Below are 15330 nucleotides of genomic sequence, written 5' to 3' on the forward strand. Positions count from 1 at the left end.
ATGTTGCCGGTCGAGTAGCCAATCCGGCAAATTAACGCCCCAAAAAAGTATCCGTGGCTATGACTGGCCAGGGGGGCACTCTGGTGACCCATAGCCATGGATAGCTGTTAGGGGCGTTAATTTTCTGGATTGGCTGCATGGCAGCCGACCCGGCAATGTGTCAGTGTCAGGAGAAAAGCGCCAGAACTCCTACACTTCGGCTTCACTCATCTCTAGTTCCAGGGTAACGAACTGATGGCAAAAATCCTATATAAAACTCATTTCAGATTTGATGTTACAAGTTTGCTACACCATTTTCCAATCTACTGCGTTTCACTTTCACATTGATTTCAACATCTCTGTTTGCTGTGATTAAATAGAAGCCTTCATTGTGGATTGTGTACAAATGTTTCCCGTTCATGTTATGGAGACCGGATCACAGCTCGCCCCAAAACGGGGTTACTGTATCTGCAAGGAACTGTCCAAAATATGCCTCTGTCTCGGCGATGACTTCCTCGTTTGAGCAAATTTTTTTTTTCCCGCGAGCCATTTCTTCATGTTGGGGAACAAGAAAAAGTCACAAGGAGCCAGAACGCGTGAATACGGGGGGTGCCGCAGCAATTCATAACGCAATTTATGCAGTTTGGCTGCAACAACTCCGGATGAATGTGCTGGTGCGATATCGTGGTGAAACAGCACCTTCTTTTTCGTCAAATGCAGCCATGTCGCCTTCAATTTTTTGTTGAAGCTGCCCAATAATTTACTGTAGTATTGTCCAGTGATCGATCTTCTTTTTTCTAAAAAATCCATGAGGATGACGCCGTTCGCATCCCAAAAAAATCGTTGCCATGACTTTTCCGGTCGATGGGATCGTCTTCGCCTTCTTTGGAGCAGATTCACCGGGAGAAATCCATTGTTTTGATTGTCGCTTAGTTTCTGGTGTGTAGTGATGAATCCAGGTTTCATCAACGGTGAAAACTCGACACAAAAACTCCTTCGGATTTTGCTTAAATTGCTCCAAACATGAAGCTTCGAAGTTACCAGCCGCATCCGCTTGTTGTCCACCGTGAGCAATCGCGGCCAACAAATATTAATTGCCGTTCCAGTCGGCACACCTACGGCCTCGGCTACTTCGTGCACTTTCGTTCGTTGATCAGTGAGTGTCATGTCGTGGACTCTTTGAATGAGTTCCTCAGTAACCACGTCCTGGTCGCTCCTCATCAAAAACGGATGTTCGCCCACGTTTAAATTCTAACCAATATCTAACTGTGGTCATGGATGGCAAAGTGTCCCCATAAACCGCATCCAACTTTGCTTTTATCTCCTTGAATTATCGAACGATACTGCTCTTTTTTTCCATTTCTGCGAAAATCACGAAACACGTCTTACTCCAATGGCTGCCAAAACCAAACTAACCAATCAATCAGTCTGCAATCTGTTTTATCGTCGTTTTGATAGATGGCGGCATACGATGATAACGCCAACTTCCCTCCGTCGTCAAACCGCCCCCATACATCGCTAATCATATAGCACCAACATATTCTGCAGCGCTTTACAAGTCATAGGTTACCCATATAGACATGATAATATCCATATATTCACACAATATGATGGACGGCCCTGGTTACATGAGCTTACAATCTATGGGCCCCAGTGCTGCTTCCAATATAAATTCTTTTATTTCTTTTACAAATCCTAGAATGTGTTGGGTACCAGGTCATAGATTCTGTATTTCCTTCTCTTTTCAGTACGGACTCGAAGCTGTTGGAGGAAGCGACTATTTCAATCTGCAAATCGTTAAGTAAGTAGCGAATGTGCGTGACGGAGACATGTGATGTATAGGGGACTGTACACACCTGGTGTAAATCCAAGGCGTCCGTGGTGCAAGTAATGCTGGTAGAGGGATGGAGCTTTTAAAGGGAACATGTCTGTGAAACGAAGCTCTGGTGCTGGAAGGTTTTACAAAGGACGAGTCCTGATGTATGACCCTCACAGATCGGACACTGATGAACAATGCAAAGGAAGGGTGATTGGTATCAAAATGGGCTCCAAAATAAAGAACCTTGCCACACTAACTAAACATATCTTTGAAAACTTATACAGCAGTACAACTATTCCTATATTGTTCTATTCCATGCTTGAGAAGGTTGGTTCACCATCTATGCAAATGACCCCATGTAAAAACGATAATTGTCTTCTCATGTGAGTCATAGTATCATAGTATATAAGGCTGGAAAAAGACGCAAGTCCATCAAGTCCAACCTTTAAGAATTAAATAAATGTTTTATCCCCATAACCCGTGATATTTTTGCTCTCCAGAAAGTCATCCAGGCCTCTCTTGAACATGTACATAGTCTGCCATAACAACCTCCTGCGGCAGAGAGTTCCATAGTCTCACTGCTCTTACAGTAAAGAACCTTTGTCTATGGTGATGGTAGAATTGCCCCTCCTCTAGGCGTAGAGGATGCCCCCTGTCTATGGGGATGGTAGAACCTCCTCTTCTCTAGGTGTAGAGGATGCCCCCTGTCCATGGTGATGGTAGAACCTCCTCTCCTCTAGGTGTAGAGCAGGGGTCTCAAACTCGCGGCCCGCGGGCCAACTGCGGCCCGCGGGCCAATATTTTGCGGCCCCCACCTGGTCGCGCTGCATGGAGAGGGCTCACGGGCTGAGCCCTCTCCATAGCCGGTAAGTCTTTTCTGCATATTGCAGCAAAGGCTTACCGGTAACACCCGCGATCGGTGCTAGCACCGATCGCGGGTGCTTTCACAGCGATGGCTGCCGACAAAGCTGCCGGTAGCCTCAAAAAGATAGCGGCGCATGGGCGCCACCATCTTAGCTGGGATCGCCGCTCCCCGTGACGTCATCGGGGGGCGGAGATCCGTCTCCATGGTAGCCTCAGGTCTTCCGAAGACCCGAGGCTATTTCGTTTTAACCCCTTCATTACAATGTGCTGATAGCACATTGTAATGAATGAGGAGGAAAATCCCCATATACTGCCATACTGTAGTATGGCAGTATATGGTAGGATCGATCAGACAACCTAGGGTTAAAGTACCCTAGGGAGTCTGAAAAATAGTATAAATAAAAATAAAAAAAAGTTAAAAAAAAAAAAATAATAATAAAAAAACCTAAAATTTCAAATCACAGTAAAAATCATAAACATATCAGGTATCGACGCGTCCGAAAATGCCCGATCTATCAAAATATGATGACGGTTTTTCAGTGCGTTTAACCCCGTTACGGAAAATAGCGCCCAATTTCGAAAATGGCACTTTTTTGCCATTTTGAAAAATATAAAAAAATCTATAAAAAGTGATCAAAAGGTTGTACAGTCCTAAAAATGATATCATTGAACATATTATCAAATTTCACAAAAAATGACAGCACCCACAGCTCCGTACACCAAAGTATGAAAAAGTTATTAGCGCCAGAATTTGGCAAAATAAAAAAAATTATTTTTGTACAGTAGGTTTTAATTTTTGTAAATGTATGAAAACATTATAAAACCTATACAAATTTGGTATCCCCGTAATCGTACCGACCCAAAAAATTAAGTAGACATGTCATTTGGGGCGCTCAGTGAAAGACGTAATATCCAAGCCCACAAGAAAATGGCGCAAATGCATTTTCATTGCATTTGGAATTTTTTTCCCGCTTCCGAGTACATGGCATGGAATATTTAATACCATCACTATGAAGTGCAATTTGTTACGCAGAAAACAATCCATCACACAGCTCTTTACGTGTAAAAATAAAAAAGTTATAGTTTTTTGAAGGTGGGGAGTGAAAAATGGACATGAAAAAACAGGAAAGGGCCCGTAACCGGTTAATCCCCTTCCCTCCGGTACTTGAAGAAGATGAAGTCGCCGCTCTGAACGCACTTGGTGCAGGTCAGAGCGGCGACTTCATCTTCTTCGATGGGAGGGACACGGGGAGGCAAGTACCGGGTGGGGGGGGGGGGAATGGAGTGTCCCTGACTGGGCTCAGTGCGGTAGGAGCTTGGGACCCCTCGGTACACAGGACGCGTTCATAGAGAAAACACGTCTCCCAGCTTGGGGCTTTCCTTGCACTGGGAGACGCCGTGACATTTGAATCTGAATAATGATATTTTGTAAGCGCATTTTGTGTGGAAAACTTGATGCGGCCCAGCCTTACCCAGAATCTACCTCCAACGGCCCCCAGGTAAATTGAGTTTGAGACCCCTGGTGTAGAGGATGCCCTCTGTCTATGGTGATGGTAGAATTGCCTCTCCTCTAGGTGCAGAGGATGCCCTCTGTCTATGGTGATGGTAGAACCTCCTCTCCTCTAGGTGTAGAGGATGCCCCCTGTCTATGGTGATGGTAGAACCTCCTCTCCTCTAGGTGTAGAGGATGCCCCCTGTCTATGGTGATGGTAGAACCTCCTCTCCTCTAGGTGTAGAGGATGTCCCCTGTCTATGGTGATGATAGAACCTCCTATCCTCTAGGTGTAGAGGATGCCCCCTGTCTATGGTGATGGTAGAACCTCCTCCCCTCTAGGTGTAGAGGATGCCTCCTGTCTATGGTGATGGTAGTGCCGCCTCTCCTCTAGGTGTAGAGGATGCCCCCTGTCTATGGTGATGGTAGAACCTCCTCTCCTCTAGGTGTAGAGGATGCCTCCTGTCTATGGTGATGGTAGTGCCGCCTCTCCTCTAGGTGTAGAGGATGTCCCTGTCTATGGTGATGATAGAACCTCCTATCCTCTAGGTGTAGAGGGTGCCCCCTGTCTATGGTGATGATAGAACCACCTCTCCTCTAGGTGTAGAGGATGTCCCCTGTCTATGGTGATGGTAGAACCTCCTCTCCTCTAGGTGTAGAGGATGCCCCCTGTCTATGGTGATGGTAGAACCTCCTCCCCTCTAGGTGTAGAGGATGCCCCCTGTCTATGGTGATGGTAGAACCTCCTCCTCTCTAGGTGTAGAGGATGCCCTCTGTCTATGGTGATGGTAGAACCTCCTCTCCTCTAGGTGTAGAGGATGCCCCCTGCCTAAAGTGATGGTAGAATCTCCTCTCCTCTAGGTGTAGAAGATGCCCCCTGTCTATGGTGATGGTAGAGCCTCCTCTCCTCTAGGTGTAGAAGATGCCCCCTGTCTATGGTGATGGTAGAATCGCCTCTCCTCCAGGTGTAGAGGATATCCCCTGTCTATGGTGATGATAGAACCTCCTCTCCTCTAGGTGTAGAGGATGCCCCCTGTCTATGGTGATGGTAGAGCCTCCTCTCCTCTAGGTGTAGAGGATTCCCCCTGTCTATGGTGATGGTAGAATCACCTCTCCTCTAGGTGTAGTGGATACCCCCTGTCTATGGTGATGGTAGAGCCTCCTCTCCTCTAGGTGTAGAGGATTCCCCCTGTCTATGGTGATGGTAGAATCACCTCTCCTCTAGGTGTAGTGGATACCCCCTGTCTATGGTGATGGTAGAACCTCCTTTCCTATAGGTGTAGAGGATGCCCTCTGTCTATGGTGATGGTAGAACCTCCTCTCCTCTAGGTGTAGATGCTGCCCCCTGTCTATGGTGATGGTAGAACCTCCTCTCCTCTAGGTGTAGAGGATGCCCCCTGTCTATGGTGATGGTAGAACCACCTCTCCTCTAGGTGTAGAGGATGCCCCCTGTCTATGGTGATGGTAGAACCTCCTCTCCTCTAGGTGTAGAGGATGCCCCCTGTCTATGGTGATGGTAGAACCTCCTCTCCTCTAGGTGTAGAGGATGCCCCCTGTCTATGGTGATGGTAGAACCTCCTCTCCTCTAGGTGTAGAGGATGCCCCCTGTCTCTGGTGATGGTAGAACCTCCTCTCCTCTAGGTGTAGAGGATGTCCCCTGTCTATGGCGCTGGTAGAACCTCCTCTCCTCTAGGTGTAGAGGATGCCCCCTGCCTATAGTGATGGTAGAATCTCCTCTCCTCTAGGTGTAGAGGATGCCCCCTGTCTATGGTGATGGTAGAACCTCCTCTCCTCTAGGTGTAGAGGATGCCCCCTGCCTATAGTGATGGTAGAATCTCCTCTCCTCTAGGTGTAGAGGATGCCCCCTGTCTATGGTGATGGTAGAACCTGCTCTCTTCTAGGTGTAGAGGATGTCCGCTGTCTATCGCGCTGGTAGAACCTCCTCTCCTCTAGGTGTAGAGGATGCCCCCTGCCTATAGTGATGGTAGAATCTCCTCTCCTCTAGGTGTAGAGGATGCCCCCTGTCTATGGTGATGGTAGAACCTCCTCTCCTCTAGGTGTAGAGGATGCCCCCTGCCTATAGTGATGGTAGAATCTCCTCTCCTCTAGGTGTAGAGGTTGCCCCCTGTCTATGGTGATGGTAGAACCTCCTCTCCTCTAGGTGTAGAGGATATCCCCTGTCTATGGTGATGATAGAACCTCCTCTCCTCTAGGTGTAGAGGATGCCCCCTGTCTATGGTGATGGTAGAGCCTCCTCTCCTCTAGGTGTAGAGGATTCCCCCTGTCTATGGTGATGGTAGAATCACCTCTCCTCTAGGTGTAGTGGATACCCCCTGTCTATGGTGATGGTAGAACCTCCTCTCCTCTAGGTGTAGAGGATGCCCCCTGTCTATGGTGATGGTAGAACCTCCTCTCCTCTAGGTGTAGAGGATGCCCCCTGTCTATGGTGATGGTAGAACCTCCTCTCCTCTAGGTGTAGAGGATGCCCCCTGTCTATGGTGATGGTAGAACCTCCTCTCCTCTAGGCGTAGAGGATGCCCCCTGTCTATGGTGATGGTAGAACCTCCTCTCCTCTAGGTGTAGAGGATGTCCGCTGTCTATGGCGCTGGTAGAACCCCCTCTCCTCTTGGTGTAGAGGATGCCCCCTGTCTATGGTGATGGTAGAACAGTCTCTCCTCTAGGTGTAGAGGATGCCCCCTGTCTATGGTGATGGTAGAACCTCCTCTCCTCTAGGTGTAGAGGATGTCCCCTGTCTATGGCGCTGGTAGAACCCCCTCTCCTCTAGGTGTAGAGGATGCCCCTGTCTATGTTGATGGTAGAACCCCCTATCCTCTAGGTGTAGAGGATGCCCCTGTCTATGTTGATGGTAGAACCCCCTATCCTCTAGGTGTAGAGGATGCCTCCTGTCCATGGTGATGGTAGAACCTCCTCTCCTCTAGGCGTAGAGGATGCCCCCTGTCTATGGTGATGGTAGAACCTCCTCTTCTCTAGGTGTAGAGGATGCCCCCTGTCTATGGCTATGGTAGAATCGCCTCTCCTCTAGGCGTAGAGGATGCCCCCTGTCTATGGTGATGGTAGAACCTCCTCTCCTCTAGGTGTAGAGGATGCCCCTGTCTATGGTGATGGTAGAACCTCCTCTCCTCTAGGTGTAGAGGATGCCCCCTGTCTATGGTGATGGTAGAACCTCCTCTCCTCTAGGTGTAGAGGATGCCCCCTGTCTATGGTGATGGTAGAACCTCCTCTCCTCTAGGTGTAGAGGATGCCCCCTGTCTATGGTGATGGTAGAACCTCCTCTCCTCTAGGTGTACAGGATGCCCTCTGTCTATGGTGATGGTAGAACTTCCTCTCCTCTAGGTGTAGAGGATGCCTCCGGTCTATGGTGATGGTAGAACCTCCTCTCCTCTAGGTGTAGAGGATGCCCCTGTCTATGGTGATGGTAGAACCTCCTCTCCTCTAGGTGTAGAGGATGCCCCTGTCTATGGTGATGGTAGAACCTCCTCTCCTCTAGGTGTAGAGGATGCCACCTGTCTATGGTGATGGTAGAACCTCCTCTCCTCTAGGTGTAGAGGATGCCCCCTGTCTATGGTGATGGTAGAATCGCCTCTCCTCCAGGTGTAGAGGATGCCCCCTGTCTATGGTGATGGTAGAACCTGCTCTCCTCTAGGTGTAGAGGATGCCCCCTGTCTATGGTGATGGTAGAATCGCCTCTCCTCCAGGTGTAGAGGATGCCCCCTGTCTATGGTGATGGTAGTGCCGCCTCTCCTCTAGGTTTAGAATATGGCCCCTGTCTATGGTGATGGTAGAGCCTCCTCTCCTCTAGGTGTAGAGGATGCCCCCTGTCTATGGTGATGGTAGAACCTCCTCTCCTCTAGGTGTAGAGGATGCCTCCTTTGTATGGTGATGGTAGAATCGCCTCTCCTCTTGGTGTAGAGGATGCCCCCTGTCTATGGTGATGGTAGAGCCGCCTCTCCTCTAGGCGCAGAGGATGCCCCCTGTCTATGGTGATGGTAGAACCTCCTCTCCTCTAGGTGTAGAGGATGCTCCCTGTCTATGGTGATGGTTGAACCTCCTCTCCTCTAGGTGTAGAGGATGCCCCCTGTCTATGGTGATGGTAGAATCGCCTCTCCTCTAGGCGTAGAGGATGCCCCCTGTCTATGGTGATGGTAGAACCTCCTCTCCTCTAGGTGTAGAGGAGCCCCCTGTCTATGGTGATGGTAGAACCTCCTCTCCTCTAGGTGTAGAGGTTGCCCCCTGTCTATGGTGATGGTAGAACCTCCTCTCCTCTAGGTGTAGAGGATGCCCCCTGTCTATGGTGATGGTAGAACCTCCTATCCTCTAGGTGTAGAGGATGCCCCCTGTCTATGGTGATGGTAGAACCTGCTCTCCTCTAGGTGTAGAGGATGCCCCCTGTCTATGGTGATGGTAGAACCTCCTCTCCTCTAGGTGTAGAGGTTGCCCCCTGTCTATGGTGATGGTAGAACCTCCTCTCCTCTAGGTGTAGAGGATGCCCCCTGTCTATGGTGATGGTAGAACCTCCTATCCTCTAGGTGTAGAGGATGCCCCCTGTCTATGGTGATGGTAGAATCGCCTCTGCTCTAGGCGTAGAGGATGCCCCCTGTCTTTGGTGATGGTAGAACCTCCTCTCCTCTAGGTGTAGAGGATGCTCCCTGTCTATGGTGATGGTTGAACCTCCTCTCCTCTAGGTGTAGAGGATGCCCCCTGTCTATGGTGATGGTAGAACCTCCTCTCCTCTAGGTGTAGAGGATGCCCCCTGTCCATGGTAATGGTAGAATTGCCTCTCCTCTATGTGTAGATGATGCCCCCTGTCTATGGTGATGGTAGAATCGCCTCTCCTCTAGGTGTAGAGGATGCCCCCTGTCTATGGTGATGGTAGAACCACCTCTCCTCTAGGTGTAGAGGATGCCCCCTGTCTATGGTGATGGTAGAACCTCCTATCCTCTAGGTGTAGAGGATGCCCCCTGTCTATGGTGATGGTAGAACCTCCTATCCTCTAGGTGTAGAGGATGCCCCCTGTCTATGGTGATGGTAGAACCGCCTCTCCTCTAGGTGTAGAGGATGCCCCCTGTCTATGGTGATGGTAGAACCTCCTCTCCTCTAGGTGTAGAGGATGCCTCCTGTCTATGGTGATGGTAGAACCTGCTCTCCTCTAGGTGTAGAGGATGCTCCCTGTCTATGGTGATGGTAGAACCACCTCTCCTCTAGGTGTAGAGGATGCTCCCTGTCTATGGTGATGGTAGAACCTCCTCTCCTCTAGGTGTAGAGGATGCCTCCTGTCTATGGTGATGGTAGAACCTGCTCTCCTCTAGGTGTAGAGGATGCCCCCTGTCTATGGTGATGGTAGAACCTGCTCTCCTCTAGGTGTAGAGGATGCTCCCTGTCTATGGTGATGGTAGAACCACCTCTCCTCTAGGTGTAGAGGATGCCCCTGTCTATGGTGATGGTAGAACCTCCTCTCCTCTAGGTGTAGAGGATGTCCCCTGTCTATGGTGATGGTAGAACCTCCTCTCCTCTAGGTGTAGAGGATGCTCCCTGTCTATGGTGATGGTAGAACCTCCTCTCCTCTAGGTGTAGAGGATGCTCCCTGTCTATGGTGATGGTAGAACCTCCTCTCTTCTAGGTGTAGAGGATGCCCCTGTCTATGGTGATGGTAGAACCTCCTCTCCTCTAGGTGTAGAGGGTGCCCCCGGTCTATGGTGATGGTAGAACCTCCTCTCCTCTAGGTGTAGAGGATGCCTCCTGTGTATGGTGATGGTAGAATCGCCTCTCCTCTTGGTGTAGAGGATGCCCCCTGTCTATGGTGATGGTAGAGCTGCCTCTCCTCTAGGCGCAGAGGATGCCCCCTGTCTATGGTGATGGTAGAACCTCCTCTCCTCTAGGTGTAGAGGATGTCCCTGTCGATGGTGATGGTAGAACCTCCTCTCCTCTAGGTGTAGAGGATGCTCCCTGTCTATGGTGATGGTTGAACCTCCTCTCCTCTAGGTGTAGAGGATGCCCCCTGTCTATGGTGATGGTAGAATCGCCTCTCCTCTAGGCGTAGAGGATGCCCCCTGTCTATGGTGATGGTAGAACCTCCTCTCCTCTAGGTGTAGAGGATGTCCCTGTCTATGGTGATGGTAGAACCTCCTCTCCTCTAGGTGTAGAGGGTGCCCCCGGTCTATGGTGATGGTAGAACCTCCTCTCCTCTAGGTGTAGAGGTTGCCCCCTGTCTATGTTGATGGTAGAACCTCCTCTCCCCTAGGTGTAGAGGATGCCCCCTGTCTATGGTGATGGTAGAACCTCCTATCCTCTAGGTGTAGAGGATGCCCCCTGTCTATGGTGATGGTAGAACCTGCTCTCCTCTAGGTGTAGAGGATGCCCCCTGTCTATGGTGATGGTAGAACCTCCTCTCCTCTAGGTGTAGAGGATGCCCCCTGTCTATGGTGATGGTAGAACCTCCTATCCTCTAGGTGTAGAGGATGCCCCCTGTCTATGGTGATGGTAGAATCGCCTCTGCTCTAGGCGTAGAGGATGCCCCCTGTCTTTGGTGATGGTAGAACCTCCTCTCCTCTAGGTGTAGAGGATGCTCCCTGTCTATGGTGATGGTTGAACCTCCTCTCCTCTAGGTGTAGAGGATGCCCCCTGTCTATGGTGATGGTAGAACCTCCTCTCCTCTAGGTGTAGAGGATGCCCCCTGTCCATGGTAATGGTAGAATTGCCTCTCCTCTATGTGTAGATGATGCCCCCTGTCTATGGTGATGGTAGAATCGCCTCTCCTCTAGGTGTAGAGGATGCCCCCTGTCTATGGTGATGGTAGAACCACCTCTCCTCTAGGTGTAGAGGATGCCCCCTGTCTATGGTGATGGTAGAACCTCCTATCCTCTAGGTGTAGAGGATGCCCCCTGTCTATGGTGATGGTAGAACCTCCTATCCTCTAGGTGTAGAGGATGCCCCCTGTCTATGGTGATGGTAGAACCGCCTCTCCTCTAGGTGTAGAGGATGCCCCCTGTCTATGGTGATGGTAGAACCTCCTCTCCTCTAGGTGTAGAGGATGCCTCCTGTCTATGGTGATGGTAGAACCTGCTCTCCTCTAGGTGTAGAGGATGTCCCCTGTCTATGGTGATGGTAGAACCTCCTCTCCTCTAGGTGTAGAGGATGCCTCCTGTCTATGGTGATGGTAGAACCACCTCTCCTCTAGGTGTAGAGGATGCTCCCTGTCTATGGTGATGGTAGAACCACCTCTCCTCTAGGTGTAGAGGATGCCCCTGTCTATGGTGATGGTAGAACCTCCTCTCCTCTAGGTGTAGAGGATGTCCCCTGTCTATGGTGATGGTAGAACCTCCTCTACTCTAGGTGTAGAGGATGCTCCCTGTCTATGGTGATGGTAGAACCTCCTCTCCTCTAGGTGTAGAGGATGCTCCCTGTCTATGGTGATGGTAGAACCTCCTCTCTTCTAGGTGTAGAGGATGCCCCTGTCTATGGTGATGGTAGAACCTCCTCTCCTCTAGGTGTAGAGGGTGCCCCCGGTCTATGGTGATGGTAGAACCTCCTCTCCTCTAGGTGTAGAGGATGCCTCCTGTCTATGGTGATGGTAGAACCTCCTCTCCTCTAGGTGTAGAGGACGCCCCCTGTCTATGGTGATGGTAGAACCTCCTCTCCTCTAGGTGTAGAGGATGCCCCCAGTCTATGGTGATGGTAGAGCCTCCTCTCCTCTAGGTGTAGAGGATGCCCCCTGTCTATGGTGATGGTAGAACCTCCTCTCCTCTAGGTGTAGAGGATGCCCCCTGTCTATGGTGATGGTAGAACCTCCTCTCCTCTAGGTGTAGAGGATGCCCCCGGTCTATGGTGATGGTTGAACCTCCTCTCCTCTAGGTGTAGAGGATGCCCCCTGTCTATGGTGATGGTAGAATCGCCTCTCCTCTAGGCGTAGAGGGTGCCCCCTTGTCCTGGTCACAGGCCTAGATATAAAAAGTCCAATCATTGTCTTTCCTTTGAGCGGAGTCCAGCATATTCATGTCCTTCAGGCTCGGCCACGCCTTCAGCACATTCCCCCCCTTCCTCAGGAACGAGAGAGACGCTGGCTGTGTGACTCACTGAAGAATATTCAGCTCCCTCCTTCACCCCTCCTTCAGGTTATCCTCAGCGAGTCTCACAGTCGGTGCTTCTCTCAATCCTGAGGGAAGGGGAAATGAGCTGGAGGCGCGGCTGAGAAGCAAGGACATGAATATGATGGACTCAGCTCAAAGGAAAGACGATGATTGGGTTATTTGCATAGATGGTGAGTCAATTTTATGAACGGACCGTGAAACCTTGCAAGCATGGAGAGGAACAATATAAGGATAGTTATACTGCTGTATTATAGCAACTTTTAAAGATATGTTTACTTGGTGTGGGTTAGTTTACCTAATAGGTTCCCTTTAAGTTTTGGTACATTGGGGCACATTTACTTACCCGGTCTGGAGGACTTGACAGAAAGTGCATTGTCCGTGTATAATGCCCTGTGCCGCTATTCACTAAGATCGTGCGCCCGATATCCTGGATGTGTCGCTTCCCCGCTCAGGTCCCCGGAGTTCACCTTCTTCTTCCTGGTGCATGTAAGTGCATTGGATGCGACACAATTTGATATTAAATCCCACGTTCAGTCCGAATCAGTCGGATCGTCCAACGGCCCGCCCCCTCCCGATTTCTGTCACATGAAAGCAGCGCAGCCGTGCCACAATCCAATCACGTGCAGCACAATCCCCTTCTAAATCCCTGCCACAGCGGCACAAATCCCGAAAGCCATGAATAGCAACAGAAATGCGATCCGCATACCCTTAGTAAATAAGCCCCAATGTTCTTATATTGAGTGTAGTGGGGCTCATTTTTGATACCAATGACCTTTCCTTTGCATTGGTCATCAGTGTCCGATCTGAGAGGGACATGCACCAGGGACCGTACACCGATCTACACCAGGACTCCAACTTTGTTATACCTACCAGCAACATAGCCCACCTGGAGCAGGGGTGCACATGTGCGCACCAAATACCCCACCACCCCACCCAGTGTAACTAATGCTCTTCCTTGAGAACAGGACACCTCTATCCAAAATGGCCACCGCTCCGAGGACTCCTTATAATTTCCCTGCAAAAACCTTTCAGTTTACGTTCTAATCTTTTTTGTATTTTTTACTTTTTAGTTGAGAACAACCCCAGAACAGGAAATCTCAGCGCTCTTATAAGAGTATTTCTGTCAAGGACGAAGGAACTGAAGATATCGGCAGAATGTCAGAAGTAAGTGGAGGCAAATCTAGTTCTATATTCATTCTGGATCCCAAACCCCCGCCCCCCCCTCTCTCCCTCTCCCCAATTCTTGTATGTGGACCCCATCCTGCCCTTCTCTGGACATTGAGGTCAGGACGGCTCCTTATCTGCACCAGAAGAACGATATCAGGAAAGTTTGAAGCCGCTGGGTGTAAAATAGATGACTTCCAGTCACTGACTGCAAGCAGAGAGCTCAGATACAGCAATTAAAATCCCAAGTATACGGGAGAGTTTTAGTAGAGCAATTCTAATTTATTTGCTAGTGTTTTAGTATCCCTCCAAGTGGTAACATGTCTAGATAACCCTATACTGGTCAGCCGAGGCCACCCGTATTATGCCAGGACACTGGCACTGCTGTGGCCTCTACGCGTGACACAATCCTGCGGGAAATACCCACGCTTAAAGGGGTTGTCCACTTTCAGCAAGTAATTGATATCTATTGTGAAGTTATACAATTTTCCGATATACTTTATTCATGTTTACTCCTGGGTCATGTGATGTCATACAGGTGCATGGCTCGTCATCACTGTGGTTATGAAATGTGATACAGATGCATGGCTCGTTATATATCACACATTTCTGATTACTCCCTGTGATATAACAAGCTTTGCCCCTGTGTGACATCACATGACCAGGGATAGAATGAGCTGTGCACCTGTGTGACATCACGTGCCCAGGGATATAACAAGCCATGCACCTGTGTGACATCACATGACCAGGGATATATAACGGACCGTGCACCTGTGTGACATCACATGACCAGGGATATAACGAGCCGTGCGCCTGTGTGACATCACATGACCAGGGATATAACGAGCCGTGCGCCTGTGTGACATCACATGATCAGGGATATAACGAGCCATGCACCTGTGTGACATCACATGACCAGGGATATAACGAGCCATGCGCCTGTGTGACATCACATGACCAGGGATATATAACGGACCGTGCACCTGTGTGACATCACATGACCAGGGATATATAACGAGCCGTGCACCTGTGTGACATCACATGACCAGGGATACAATGAGCTGTGCACCTGTGTGACATGACCTGACTAGATAGAATGAGCTGTGCACCTCTGTGACATCACATGCCCAGGGATCAGGGATATAACAAGCCGTGCACCTGTGTGACATCACATGACTACATATAATGAGCCGTGCATCTGTGTGATATCACATAACCAGAGATATAACGAGCCGTGCACCTGTGTGACATCACATGACTAGATATAATGAGCCGTGCACCTGTGTGACATCACATGACCAGAGATATAACGAGCCGTGCGCCTGTGTGACATCACATGACTAGATATAATGAGCCGTGCACCTGTGTGACATCACATGACCAGAGATATAACGAGCCGTGCGCCTGTGTGACATCACATGACTAGATATAATGAGCCGTGCACCTGTGTGACATCACATGACCAGAGATATAACGAGCCGTGCGCCTGTGTGACATCACATGACTAGATATAATGAGCCGTGCACCTGTGTGACATCACATGACCAGAGATATAACGAGCCGTGCATCTGTGTGACATCACATGACCAGAGATATGAGCCGTGCGCCTGTGTGACATCACATGACCAGAGATATAACGAGCCGTGCACCTGTGTGACATCACATGACCAGGGATAAAGTAACGCTCACTCAATCTCTCTCTTACAGTCAGCTCTTCATCTGGCAAGCGCACAACGCCCTATTCATCATCTGCTGTCTCCTGAAAGTGTTCATCGCCCATGTCTCCGAGGAGGAGCTGCTCCTGCACTTCTCATATCAGAAGAAAGACCCCGGATCTTATGGTGAGTGGGAACCCTCCGTGCATTGTATGGAGCATTGTGTATTGTTAACCCCTTCACAACTGCCAT

The 15330-nt window shown here is 49.8% G+C and overlaps 1 protein-coding gene across 1 annotated transcript in view; it reads left to right on the forward strand.

Moving 5' to 3' along the window:
* The first annotated feature begins 137 nt into the window (after window positions 1–137).
* LOC140109544 (dymeclin-like) overlaps window positions 138–15330 on the forward strand; it is a 187331-nt gene continuing 172138 nt past the window's right edge. Inside the window, exons 1-4 of the mRNA XM_072132071.1 lie at window positions 138–223; window positions 1728–1780; window positions 13330–13423; window positions 15131–15264. Of these exons, the coding sequence (XP_071988172.1) occupies window positions 138–223; window positions 1728–1780; window positions 13330–13423; window positions 15131–15264 (367 nt within the window). The remainder of the gene's footprint in view (window positions 224–1727; window positions 1781–13329; window positions 13424–15130; window positions 15265–15330) is intronic.

Source organism: Engystomops pustulosus, unplaced genomic scaffold (assembly GCF_040894005.1).
Source record: "Engystomops pustulosus unplaced genomic scaffold, aEngPut4.maternal MAT_SCAFFOLD_216, whole genome shotgun sequence".
In the NCBI taxonomy this organism is placed as follows: domain Eukaryota; kingdom Metazoa; phylum Chordata; class Amphibia; order Anura; family Leptodactylidae; genus Engystomops; species Engystomops pustulosus.